General features: G+C 55.0%; 1 protein-coding gene across 3 annotated transcripts in view; it reads right to left on the bottom strand.

The window, feature by feature from the left end:
• Positions 1-13,517, bottom strand: part of COL5A3 (collagen type V alpha 3 chain) — a 35,639-nt gene that overhangs the window by 21,749 nt on the left and 373 nt on the right. Inside the window, exons 2-24 of one of the 3 annotated variants that reach the window (XM_086699156.1) lie at positions 9,658-9,816; positions 9,374-9,563; positions 9,142-9,298; positions 8,445-8,549; positions 7,970-8,125; positions 6,052-6,165; positions 5,789-5,935; positions 4,693-4,740; positions 4,578-4,619; positions 4,200-4,262; positions 3,754-3,828; positions 3,574-3,657; positions 3,345-3,401; positions 3,200-3,253; positions 2,954-3,007; positions 2,332-2,385; positions 2,197-2,250; positions 1,958-2,011; positions 1,569-1,613; positions 1,408-1,461; positions 1,181-1,225; positions 967-1,020; positions 771-815 (exon numbers count right to left, since the gene is read on the bottom strand). In XM_086699156.1, coding sequence (XP_086555282.1) covers positions 771-815; positions 967-1,020; positions 1,181-1,225; positions 1,408-1,461; positions 1,569-1,613; positions 1,958-2,011; positions 2,197-2,250; positions 2,332-2,385; positions 2,954-3,007; positions 3,200-3,253; positions 3,345-3,401; positions 3,574-3,657; positions 3,754-3,828; positions 4,200-4,262; positions 4,578-4,619; positions 4,693-4,740; positions 5,789-5,935; positions 6,052-6,165; positions 7,970-8,125; positions 8,445-8,549; positions 9,142-9,298; positions 9,374-9,563; positions 9,658-9,816 — 1,910 coding nt within the window. Of the gene's footprint in view, positions 1-770; positions 816-966; positions 1,021-1,180; positions 1,226-1,407; positions 1,462-1,568; positions 1,614-1,957; positions 2,012-2,196; positions 2,251-2,331; positions 2,386-2,953; positions 3,008-3,199; positions 3,254-3,344; positions 3,402-3,573; positions 3,658-3,753; positions 3,829-4,199; positions 4,263-4,577; positions 4,620-4,692; positions 4,741-5,788; positions 5,936-6,051; positions 6,166-7,969; positions 8,126-8,444; positions 8,550-9,141; positions 9,299-9,373; positions 9,564-9,657; positions 9,820-13,517 lie in introns of those variants that run through there. The other 2 variants (XM_086699155.1, XM_086699158.1) reach the window with 2 other exon arrangements.

Below are 13,517 nucleotides of genomic sequence, written 5' to 3'. Positions count from 1 at the left end.
CAGCCCCTTTCCCTCTCTGAGCCTCAGAAATCCTTCACTCCTGGGAGAGTGGAGACAAAGGAGGTAAAAACAGGGTGAGGAACACGTTGAGCTGGGGCATTCTTCAGCAATATCCCTTTCTTTAGAAGTGCCTCCACCTTCATCTGAGAGAGGTGGGCCTAGGCAGGCAGGCATGAGGTGACCCCTGTGTTCTGCGAATAGTTGATAGGTCCAGAGGCGGGCACTGGGTCCAACTAAACCAATCATTTTCTTCTGAGAATTTGAGGTAAGCGACGTCTCACTTCATAGAAACTATGATCAGGTGGGTTTAGGTAAAGAAACTATAAGGCCATGCGGAGCTGGGGGCTGAAATGGTGATAAATCGTGCAGAAACGGGACTGGCGGGGGGGGGGGGGGGGTGGACAAAGACACGTGCAGGAAAAAGCCTGTCTGCTGAGGGAGAGGGAACACATGTGCCGGGGAATAAAGATGACACCACAAGACCCCAGAGAAAGGCCTTCCTGGCCCATGGATCTCGCTAATATTTTTGATGACGGTGGCTTCTGTGGGTTCCCCTAAATCCTGACAATGTGCCCTTATTTCCATTTCCCCCAATCAACCCTTTCCCTTCAGTGATTTTTTTTTTTTTTTAAACTCTCAGCTTGCTGAAGGATTGTTGCGATTCACCGTTATCCAGGGCTAACCACAGGGCCCTGGGGGGAAGCTTTTCCTGCAGCAGAATTGAAGGAAGAAGACAGGAGAAGGCGGTGGTAGATGGGGTTGTCACTCACCTTCTCCCCAGGAGTGCCAATGGGCCCCTGGGGGCCAGGGAGTCCCTGGGGACATAAAGAAAGAAAAAAAAAAAAAAGGAAGGTGAAGGAAGACATGAGAAATGAGCAATGAGCTGGGGAGTGGGGAGGCTGGGAGGGGTCTATGACCATGGCCGACTACTGTCAAACCCCGGTTATTGAAATCGATAGCTCAAACCTGGGATCCAGGATTTCCCTGCTGTCCTGGAGGGCCTGGTTCTCCGGGAGGACCCTGGGGAGAAAGTGGGGGTGCTGTGACTCTGGAAGGGACCCCAGCGTGGAGGTGCCAGTGAAATTGACAAGGGGGCCAGGGGAGTGCACAGGGATATGGACAGATGGCCACGGGGTCAGCGCATCAGAAAGCGCTAGGGGTCAGAAGGCGGGACACGTACCACATTTCCCTTGGCTCCCGGAGCACCATCAATCCCAAGTACACCCTGGGGGAGGAGAGGGTGTGAGACCCGGGCAGATACCACACAGGAGCCTGAGTCTGAGACACCGAGAGGTACAGGTAGGAAGATGAGCAGGCAGCGAAATCAGGTTACAGAAATGGGCACGCAGAGGAGACAGAGGTGAGAGGAAGACAAGCAGAGAGGTGGACAGATAGCGACAGTCTCACCGGGCGTCCCAGGGGACCAGGGGAGCCTCTAGGGCCGATCAGTCCTCGGGGGCCCTGCAAGGAGGTAGGAGCATTATTCCAGCACCCCTGCTCGGAGGCCCCGTGAGTCCTGGCTCCCTCCCCTGGGCCAGGCAAAGGGGCCTGAGGGCCCTGGTACTCACCGGTTCCCCAGCCTGGCCTGTGGGCCCCGGAGGTCCCTCTGCTCCCTGTGGGAAAGCATTCATCACTCGGTGAGGGGGGGGGTGGGGAGTATAACCCTCAGAAAACCACCTTCCCTCATCTGGGCACCTCTTCCAGGGGATCCCAGAGCCAGAGTGTAAGGCAGTAACCAACAGACTGAGCACACGTGATTCAGTTCGGGCCCCTGACCCCAAACCTGAGTCCCACCTACCAACTCTGGTACTAGCTCCCAGCCCTCAGTCTACCTTTTTGAGCCCCACTGAGGATCCTGGCCCTCCAGCACAGACCCTCACCTCTCATCCCGGCCCCTGAAGACTCCATTCCTCTCTGACTCTCACTCTAAACCATTTCCTCTCTTCCCCAAACTTACCTTCTCACCATCCTCTCCTGGGGGGCCAGGTTGCCCCACATGGCCAAAGTCACCCTGGAGTTAGGAGGGGGGGGGCGTTCAGAGTGGAGATGTGAGGGTAGAGACCAGCCTCCCAGGGAAGGACATGCGGCACAGGAATGAGAGCTCGGACATGGGGATGGGGATTCTGACCCTGGGGGTGGGGAGGGCATCCTGAATACTGGGAGGCTTGACATGCAGGAGGGGCCTCACACACTCACCCTTTGGCCCTTCTCACCAGGCAGCCCTGGCAGGCCGTCAAAGCCCCGATCACCCTGCACAAAGAGACACCGCCTGAACCCCGAATCCTCGACCCAACCGTCCCTCTAAGTCCCGAACCTGACCTTATCACCTACCTTAGGTCCTGTGTCCCCTGGGAGGCCCCGGGCCCCATCTGCTCCAGAGCGGCCCTGTCAGGGAGGTGACAACATCAAGACACCCATCGCTGTCTGTTGAGCTCCTCCCTCATGAAGAATCCTGGGGGATTCTCTGTGTATCAGTTTAACTTCCCAAACACATCTCAAACCCGTCCACTGTTCTTTATCTCCAGGCCCTTCCCCCGAGTGCACATCACCAGGATCACAAAAATTAAAATCTCCAGTCTCCATTAATTGTCCCAGTTCTTCATTTCCCGCTGCATTTAACAATTGTCTGGAATTATCTTGCTCATCATCTCCCTCAGTATACCAGTCTTTTCTTTTGCGCATGCTGTTCCTTCTACTGGAATGCCCTTCCTCTCCTGTTTACTTGGTTATACCTCAGACCTCAGTTCAAGCATCATTCTCTCTAGAAAGTCCTCCTTGGCTCTGTGACCTGACCAGATCCCTTTGTGACAAACTCAGTGGAGCTGCCATTCTCCGTCCTCGGTGCCCTTATCCCACCAATGACACCAGCAGACCCTGCGGGCACGGAGCCAAGACTCCTGTTGGGTGTTGAGGGATAGATGAGGGATGGCCTAAAGACTTACGAGTTACTCACCATCTTTCCCTCCCGGCCAGGGGGCCCAAGAGGTCCCTGAAGGCCTCGGGGACCCTAGGAGAGAAAAGGAGGAAGAAAAAGGAGAACAAGAAGGAGAAAGGACTTACTTTTAATCATTCTCTAGGAAGGGCAGCAATTGCAAAGGTATCCTCAGCCCCTTTGTCATTGTCCTCAAACAGCACTTTATCCTGTGGCTCCGGGAGAAGACCCTTCCCCTCCAATCCTGGCCCCATCCCCCAGTCTCACCTGTGGCCCCATTTCTCCCATCTCTCCTTTCTGACCGGGATACCCAGGGAGACCCTTGGAGGAAAGAGATGGGGAAATGGAATTAGAGGGAGGTTGCCCTTCTCCACTGATGTGTCCCCCTCCTCTGTACAGTCTCCTTACTCACCACAGGGCCTGGGCGCCCAGTGAGCCCCACCGGGCCAGGAGGACCTTTCATAGACAGCTGGAAAGATGGGGGAAACAGATCCTCAGGTCTCCCACAAAACCCCAACACCCTCCAAAAGAGCATCTTCAGGAGACAAACATCCACCTGCCCCCCAACTAGCCTCCATTATGCCCATCTCTATCATTCCCTCAATGTCCTCCCATTGGTCCCCTGATTATCTTCCACTCACCTGAGCCTGTTGCAGGACTGCCTGCGCCTGGGCTTGCTGGAAGGAGACTGGGGGTCCTTTGAGGGAGCTGCTTGCAAACTGGAACTAGGGGGCAGCTAGTCATGAGGGGGGCCCAAGGAGAGGCCCCTCCTGGGTCAGGACTACACCCCCCAAGGATGTGCTACCCTATCCCCCTCTTACCGGCATCATGATCACAGTGCCTGGTAGACCCCGGATCCCATCGATGCCAGGGATTCCGGGGAGGCCAGCAGGACCCTGAGAGAGGGAGAGACACAGAGGGGGATGGAGGCAGAGAGATAGACAGACAGAGATGAGAGATAGAGATAGAGGGGGAGAGGGGAGAGACAGAGACATAGGGAGAAAGACAGAGATGAAGGACACTCAGGGATAGAGACAGATGGAAGGAGAAAAGCAGGGGATACACCGCCAGAGACAGGACATGGGCCAGAGTGACAATTCACAGATGGAAAGAGAGATGAGCAAGTGGGGCCAGTGCCAGCTTCAGTGTGGTGTCCTCAGTCCCTGCCTCCCAGATCCATGTTCAGACATACACGTGCCCACCTTCAGCCACATGGCCCAAAACCTCACCCCCCCCAAAAGGATACAACCCAGAGGGAGTCTCTTACCGGTAGACCAGGGTCTCCAGGGAATCCTGGGGGGCCGGGAGGGCCTGAGGGGCCGACCACCCCCTGTTGGGGACAGAGAACAGAGGTTCATAAGGAGTGCAAAGCTCGAGCCAGGCCAACTTCTGACCCACCACTGACTCTGACCCCATGCAGACCTCCTTACCCATCACTGAGCCATTCCTGGCCCCTCAGTACTATATTGAACCCATACCACCCCCCAACTTTACATCCCAACCCCTATTTTGATTCACCCTTTGAGCCTCAAATATGCAATAATCTTTTAATGATATGGCAATGTTACACCTCAACCCTCCACCCCCGGGTCTCAAATACCCCAACTAGAATAGAAAGGAAGAGGGGGGTGCAGCCATCACTCACTCGGGGTCCTGGGGCTCCTGGAGGTCCCTCAAACTTCTGTCCCTGAGGGAGAAATGAGTGTGACCCCCGTTCTAGCCCAGACCTCTCCACCTCCTCCTAGCCCCAGGCCCCTCACCTGTTCAATCACTGCTGGTTCCCCTTTTGCTCCCTTTTCTCCAGCACCCTGGGGCAGGGGAATGAACAGAAAAGACATGTGAGCCCTGCCCATGGTCAAGGAGAAGAGCATGAACTTCAGGGTGTGCTGTGGGGTCCTAATCCTGGAGCTGCCTCTCACTATCTGGTGACGGGGAACAACTTATTCGACTCCTATGGCCTCACCTGCAGAGTCAGTAGGCAAATGGTAACAGTGTATGTCCCCCAGGAAGAAGAATAAATTAAAACAATGGTCGACACATAACAAGCCCTCAGGGTAGGTTGGCTATGAGCATTCCCCTCCTCCCTTGCCCAATACCAAGGCTAGAACCTGGGACCCTTCCCAGTCTGCACTATTTTCCGAAGCAATCTTGTCCAATCCCTTGGCTAAAGGTAGCATCCCTCCGGTTGATGGTTCCCAAGTCTTTATCTCCAACCTTAGACCATGTCCCTTGAACTCCAGAATCTTCTAAACAATCACCCACTTGGCATCTCCATTTGGATGCCAAGCAGGGGTTGCCAGTTTAGCACATCCAAAATGGGACCCTTGATGCTTTCCACCCGCTCTTCCTTTAGGCGTCCCCATCTTGTTCAAAGGTGCCACCATGCATCGGCTAAGTCATCCTCGCATCTTTCTCCATCTCCAGTAGTAAGACAGGCCCAGATCTGTCCACTTCTTTCTGTCCCCACTGTCACCACCTTGCTCCAGGTCACCAGGCTCTTGCTGCACAGACCACTGGTTTCCCTGCTGCCCCTCTGGCTCCCCCTACAGTCCATATGCTGTTCAGCAGCCAGAAAGAGCTTTTAAAGCTCCAAGTCCGATCAGGCTCCATGAGCTTGATCAAGAGGTTTCTCATCACGCTTGGACTAAAGGCCAAACGCATAATTCTATACACGGAGCCATCCATTCGTGAAGTTCCTGTCACATCAGCATAGTGATAATATTTAGCATCTACAGTGGGGTGGTGGGAAGGCATTCTAGGCAAGATTAAAAGAAGGCAAAAGAGAAAATGTGGTCCTATGTGGTTCCAGGCAGGACTTCCTCCCCGCCCCCCCCCCACCCAAATACTCAGACTCACAGAAAAAATCTGGAACTGAGTCTGTGACGGCTGCTCTGCTGCCCGGAAGACAGGGACAATGGTAGGGTCACCTCCTTCTTTGTCTTCTTTGGCTAACTTAGTCTCCAGGGTCCTCAGTTCTGTTCCACTGTCAGGGTCCAGGGGCCCCTGAGAACATTGTGACAGACCCAAGTTTGTCCCTGATGTCCTCATTGTCTGCCACCACCAGTTCCCAGGACTTTCCCTTCCCCCTTCCCTTCCAGCCCTGTCCACTTCCCACTGACCTCTAGCATGGTGACATTGTGGCCAATAGTCACAGTGGTGGTCATGACCAAAGGCGTGGGAATCGGAGGTAAAGTTGAAGCTGGTGTCTCTGTTTGGGGGATGTCAGTGGAGGTCTGCAGCAGGGACAAAAGAAGTATCAGTTCCCCAGGGGAAGCTAGACCCTGCCCCCGCCCCCAGCAATGCCCAGTCCGAGGAAGGAAACAAAGGAGGACTCCCCCAAAAAACCATCAGCGAGGTATAAGGTAGGGGACTGGGACTGGTCAATGGAGGCAAATGTGTTCTGACTGGATCAGGACAGCCGCCAGCAGGGGGAGGCCTCTTGTGTGGAAGAAGAGCAAGGCTGGGTCAGGTCTGGGAGACCTAGAAGGCAGAGTGGGGCTGGCTCGATAACCACAGTCAAGGTCCAGTACTCAGGACCAGACTCCAAGAAGCCCACCCCACATGTCTTCTCCCAAGGCAGAGCTCAGTGGTCAGCCAGCCAGGCCACAATTAGAGAGGCCTGGACAGCTGTAGAGAAATTTGGTCAAGGGCACAAAGAGGGTAGTAGAGGCCCAGGCCCTTCCTGAGGAAGGGGTTGGGGAGGGGTTCTTTTTCTGGGCCTGAAGTGATCATTTCTTTCTCTCCACTGAGTTAGTACATCAGTGAGAACAGATGGAATGTGACCAGTGACTCTCCCCCAACCAATGGCCTGCACCAAGGATGCCTACCCAGTGACTCACCAGCTAATGATCTCCCATTAATGACCTCTAATGATTCCTACAACCAGGGGCCCATTAGTGACTCCCTAATTAATGACCCCCATCAATATCCACTGACTAATGATCCCACTAAGGGACTTAACCAATGACCCCTCCAACTAATAACTCACATCACTGGCCTTTATTCCTATAACTAGTTATTCCTGTAACTAGTGATCCATCAGCGGCCCCTGCAGTCAATGACTACAACCATTTACTCTCCCATCCAGTGACCTCCCCAAACAATGACCCCCTCCACAACAAGTACTAGCTAGTAGACCCTCAACTACTAAGCCTTACCAGTGACCCCCTAATCAATTATTCCCCTAACCACTGATCCTCCAACAACAAGCAACCATGAACGAGCCCATCTATTGCTACCCCACCAATGACCCCAAACAGTAATTTCACTAATCAGTGACCCATCAATGCCTTCCCAACTAATAATCCATCAGGGACTCCCAAACCAATTATCTCATCCATGACCCCTGAAAGTCATTTCTGCAACTGGTGACTATAACTGGTGACCCCACTAGTGCCTTCTAATCAGTGGTCCCCTACTGATGACCTACCTTCCTTCCCAACTAATAATCCCCATCAATGGCCCCTTCCCATTAACCCTAAACCAGTGACAACAATAACACCAACAGTGGTCTCTATCAATGACTTCCAACAATGACCCCCACTTAGGAACCTCTCAAACATCAACCTCAATCAATATCTCCCTTTAGTGACCTCCCAACCCGCAATCTCTATCAGGAAAGCCAAATAGTGCCCCCCAATTAGACTTCTCCAATGAATAACCCTCACCAGTTACCTAGACCAATCAATCCCAAACAATGACACTCTAACTAATGAACCCATTATTCACTCCAGCTAATTGCTGCCCTTAAGCAGTAGCCTCCATCAAGAACCTCCTAATATAAGGTAATCATCTGGGTTTGCCCCTTTCCTCCAGCCCCAAAAACTGGACATTGAGGAGCAGAGATGAGAAAGCTCATAAGACAGTTCCAGCCCCCCTGCCACACAGACATAGATATCAGTCAGCTGAGACAAGTCAAAGGTCAGGGATTGGAGACCAAAGGCATAGAACTTGGATGAGGTACCAGCAGTCAGTAGGAATCAGAGACCAGAGGTCAGGCAGTCAAAGAGCAGAGGTGAGTGGCTGCAGATCCCTTACCTGGTTCTCCAGGGAGCCAGGAGGTAGGCTTGGGGTCAAAGTCTCCTTGTTCTTCTTCTTCTTCCTGCCCTTCCCCTTACGACCTCGCCCTTTTTTCTTCCCTTTTCCCTTCCCCTTACGTCGAGGGGCTGGAGTTTCTGGCTCACCCTGGGCGGCCTGGGAAGAGGACCTCCATCAGGTCTAGAGCCCCTCAGTGGAGCCCCCATGGCTCAGTCATCTGGGACCATGCTGGCACATGGCTCATTGGTCCCATGTTTTGAACCCAGGGCTCACTCAGTCCTGTGACCTAGGGTCAACCATACGATCTGGATCCAAGAATCACTCAGTTATGTGACTTAGATCAAGGTCACTCATGCCTAGGACCTTCTTGAGGGCAGGAGTCACTCAGTCCCAGGTAGGGGTTAGAATTCACTCATTCCTGAGATCTGGATCCAGGGATGATTCAGCCTGACCTTAGGACAAACCCCTCACTTACCCCTGTGGCTATAGGGTCCAGGTTGTCACAGCCAGGAAGGTACCGCTCACAGGCCTGGAAGGCAGCCTGAGGATCTGGACTTATCAGCAACTCCTGAATATCTCCCTGGAGAGAGGATGGGGACCAGGGAAAGAAAGCCACAGGCTGACTCTGACACCCTATTCCAAGCACCAAGGCTTGGTATTTCTCTACCCAGGGCCCCATAAGTATAAAGAGGGGGTGGCCCCACCACAGCCCCCACAATCCCTCTGAGAGGGAGGAAGATTCTGTCACGGTCACACCAAATCACAGCCATAAATCATACCCTACAACACCTGTCCCATCAGAGGCACATTTATTCCTTTGCCCCCAGGCACCTGACACCTAATATGTCCCAGGTGCCCTTTAAGGTATTGGGGATAAGGAGGGGAACAAGATGAATGTGGTCCCTGGCCCCCTGGAGGGGACACACATCACAACCACACACAGTCACACACCATCGTAGCAACCAGTACAGTCCCACGTCTCCACCGTATTCTACCACGAGTCAAGTATGCACTATTGCGTACTGTTGTTTTGTGGCTCTACAATCTCACGCACCACAAGATGCACAACGATGCATTCCACTCCCTCTCCTCAGCTTCCTGGACCTGGGGTGAAGCTGGCCAAAACGCCTTCCCGCCCCCTGCCTCAGTTTCCCCGACCACTGAACCCCTACCTCAAAAGTCTCCTCCCCGAGATCCTGGGTTCCCAACACAGTGAGTCCAGCCGTGCTAATGAATCGAGGCCCCTGGCCCAACGTGGGGGGCTGAGGTTCACAGTCAGCCACCAGAGTCACCATCCTGCCATCCACACTGATTGCCACACGGTGCCACCTGCAAGAGGACAGTCTCAGTGGGGGGTGCTTCTCACCCCACTTCTCTCTGGACCCCAACCTTCCCTATACTCACCTGCCATCCATGAGATTGACCTGCTGGGGGAGGGGGCTGAAGGAGTCACCTAGGAGACCCAGAGCTGGCCCCAGAGCCAGGCCCAGCTGCCGAGCACCACCCTCATCATAAATGGACAGAAGGACAGATTGGTTGGCTGGCTGGCCCCGCAGAGTGATCAGCACGGAAAAGTTCTCGGGAAAGTGCCCATCTGAAGGGGCAGAGGGAAAGGGGCAGCTTAGAGGGCCTGGCAGAGACCCATGCTCCCAGGATGACTCCCCCCAACCCCTCCTGCACTGACTCACCTGGAAAAAGCTCCCACGTAGGGATCCCAAGTGTGGTGGCCTTGCCAACCCTGAATGCCCGGTCACCCTCCGGGGCCCTCTGGGGGCAGAAGCCAGGCCCTTCAGAGACCCCAGCCTGGCCCCCTCGCACACCCAGGGCCTTCAGCACATCCACAGGGTCTGCTGTAGAGAGAAGCCGGGGTGCAGGGCAGTTAAAACAAATCTAGGACTCCATGTGAGTAGCTCAGGTTTGGGGGCTTCAGCCCCCCACGGTGTTTGTGGGTCAGAGAGAAGGAGCAGGCGCGGGACCTGACCCATCTCACCACCCCACAGCTGTTCCAGCCTCGTCAGCCTGTTGACTCCTGTTCCCCACCACCCCCCCGCTTGGTTTTTGGTAGGGGAAAAAAAAAAAAAAAGCTGACCTACTTCTGGGATGAATCAAGGCTTCCTGGCCTGAGCCCCAGAGCCAGACTGTCCCCCTCTCTGCTCTCCCCCGCACCAACTCCCTGGGGCTGCTTCCCAGCCTGAAGCCCCCTGCCAGGGGAAACCCGCTTGGAGAGGGGGGGCTCCTAGTGTGTGTTTCCCCCACCTCCTCCCTCTGACCTCCTCCTTTGACTGCCACTTCCTCTGAATTCCTCCTCCCTGATCATCACCCATGATCTACTCCCTTTCACCACTACCTCTCCTGACTTCTTCCTTCTGACCCCCTCCTTCCTTGATCACCATCACCCATGACCTCCTCTTTCTGCCTAACCCAGTCTCCTCCATCTGACCTGTGACCTCCCCATTTTATCACCTTCTCTGACCTCCTCCTGATGACTGCCTCTCTCTAATAACCTCCTGACCTCCTCCCTCTGACCCTATCCCTCCTGACCTCCTCCCTCTGACCCTATCCCTCTTATCCTAGCAAAGGAGGGAACTGGTCTGGCCCAACCAGATCCTAATCCAGGCCATCCTACCAGCCCCACCCCACACAGCAGGCCAGTGCTAAGTGGAACCACATGGCTTGGGCAGGGGAGGGCGGGGGCTTCGTCTGGGCCCAAAGCCCCTGCCTGCTCTCCCCTCCCCCCAGCAGACTGTCCCACTGACCCCCTGACCCAGCCTCTTGGCAGGAGTCAGATTCTGTCAAATCTGTCCATGACCTCACCCTGGGGGCGGTTCTACTGACCTCACCATTGGCAGTGAGGGTGGGGGGCCAGACTTGGGGGAGATAGGGGCTTGGATGAGGGACCCCCATCCCAGCTCCTCCTGGGTCAGACCCTTCATTCTCCAGATTTACAGACCCTTATTCCAGCCTCCGCTCACTCTTGCCTCCAACCTCCTGTTCTGTCTTTCTCCTCTCCCCCTCCCTGCCCTCTCTCTGTCCCACTTTCTGTGTTGGTCTTTCCAGGTCTTTCTCTGCATCCAACTCTGAATCAGTCTGTCTCTCTCACTCTCTTGTTTCCTAGCTCTTTCTGCGTGTCTCCCGGTACTTCAATGGTTCTCCTTCCTCTCTGTCTCTCTGTCCCTCTGTCCCTCCTCTCTCTCCCTCTCCCTCTCTCTCGATAGATACATAGATAGATAGACATAGACATATACATATATATACATATATACGCATATCTGGCGGGGGTTACTCTCCTCATCCCCCTCTCTCTCCATCCACACACACACACACACACACACACACACCCCTGTTCTGCTGCTGCCACCACCAGCCCCGTCTCTAATTGCCTGTTCTCTGGCTAGGCTGTCATTAAGAGGTATTTGGGTTACAGTCCCCTGAGACTAAGATCTGGGCTCCCAGGCTCTGTCAACCACAAGGGTCACTCCCCCATGGAATGATCATCCCAGCTGCCCCCTCTCCAGGCTGGAGCCCCAGGGAGGGCTGAGAGTCACGACCCCGTACAGTGTGGCTCTCCCAGGCTTTCCCCTCACCCAGACCCCTGTCTCGATGCAGCAGGAATGGGTGTCCCCTCAACCAGCTGCTCACTCACATTTAAAAAGTCCTTCTCAGCACCTAACCCAAATGTCTCTTGCTACAATCTTGCATATCTTCTGTAGTGACCTTTCAGAAACTGACTGCCCTTTCTTTTCATGGCTGGCTTTGTGACAAGGGGACACACAAGAGGCATTGAGTCCTGCCTGCAGGGTCAGAGGGTGGGGGTCTGTCAGGGACCCAGCCTGACCTTCCCCCACTCTCTCTCCTGTGCTGGTCAGGGCCCCAGGAAGATGTTGGATGGGGTCTAGGATATGAAGGGAGGCAGGCAGGGCCTAACTAGGCTGGGGCATGGTTGGGATCTCCTCAGATGTTCAGGAGAGCACAGGTGTGGGTGTGGGTGCTACTGTGTACATGAGATTGTGTAAGCACGTGCATGACTCTGTATGGACCAGGGAATGGCTGAGCACGTTGTCAGCATAGGCCAAGGATCTGGCCTACAATGGAGAGCCGAGGTGCAGCTATTTGATGTGTGGGTGGGTATCTCCTGGCACTGAGTTCACAGTCCGGCTGGTCACGCAGGTGAGTCCGTGATTATAATAGGCGACACTTGAGATGGGGAACTGTGGTCACATGGGAGAGTACGGACAAGTCGGCGAGCAGGTGACTGGTTGTGAATGCTGACTGTATTGTGTGGATACCAGTGCACACATGTGCAAGAGTTGGAACGTGTAGGAGGGTGACAAAGGCTGTGACCCTGTGGCGGGTGGCTGCTGGGGTTGCCTGGGGCGTGGGCCCCGGTGTTTCACTTTGGGGTGTCCCAGAGGGCTTATATTTTGAATGGATGCCTATGATGGCACGAATGTATGGATGTGTCAGCATGGGAATGGGACATAGGCCAATTTAGGATAATCCACATGAACAGGCACCTCCCTGAACTCCAGAGAAAGTGAGAAAGTGCAGGATGGGGTGTGTGTGTGTGTGTGTGTGTGTGTGTGTGTGTGTGTGTGTGTTGGGGGACTGAGCTCACCCTAGGGAGCGATTTCCAGGAGGCTCTAGCCCAGCCTCTCTCAGACCAGGGATGCCACTTGAGGGACCACAATCTTCCCAAACCCCTGGGCGCCCCCAACCGCGAACCCTGTGGGGCGGAGCTCGGCGTCCAGCCAAAAGCGCGCAGCTGGGCGTGCGTCAGCGCTGACTCACCCGTCCGCCGGCCCCCGGGACCCTTGGGGCCCCTGAGAAATTCCTCGGGAAAAACACCCGCCGCTCGCTCGGCTGGGGGGAGCAACTTCCACTTCCGCCCCCGCCCGCGCTCCGCCCCGCCCCGCCCCGCGCCCCGCCCCGCCTCGCCCCTCACCGCGGCCCTCCCGAGGCCCTGTCCATGGTGCTGATCGCGGCTCTGGGGAGCGCGGGGTGGGGGGAGGGGGGAGAAGTGGGGACTGAGGAGGTGGGCGCGCGCCAATTGGAGGCAGAGGAGGGAGAGGAAGAATAGGATGCAGCCATTAGGGGAGATGGAAAGGAAACTCTGAGTCCCCGATTAGCCCCCTCCCTTACTCGTCCACTCGCCCTCACCCCCAGAATCGCCCATTCACGTCCTCTTGGGCGATTGTTTACGCCCCAGAATCACAACCGACCCTCATCGGGTCACCCAAAGACAAACAATCATACGCGTAACACTCACACGATTATTCTCTTAGGTCAGCCCCACACAGACACACCCACAACTCACGATCACCATCCCCTTGGCCAGGAATCACCCATCACCCACATTCATACAATAGTCGTCAACTCCCACACCCACTTTCCCACACACGATTTCACTTCGAATGGCCTCACACACACATTGCCGCACACACAACTCTACGTCGCATTCATTCCAACGCATCCACCAGTAAAACACGGCCACACGTTTCCCCCCTCCTGCCAGCTGTCACACCCACAAATCGCCCAGAGTCTGACACGC

The sequence above is a fragment of the Puma concolor genome, chromosome A2 (genome assembly GCF_028749965.1).
Source record: "Puma concolor isolate L17-30 chromosome A2, mPumCon1.1.hap2, whole genome shotgun sequence".
Taxonomy (NCBI): Eukaryota; Metazoa; Chordata; class Mammalia; order Carnivora; family Felidae; genus Puma; species Puma concolor.
The sequence above is the reverse complement of the archived record's forward strand: the minus strand, read 5'-3'. Positions and strand labels throughout refer to the sequence as shown.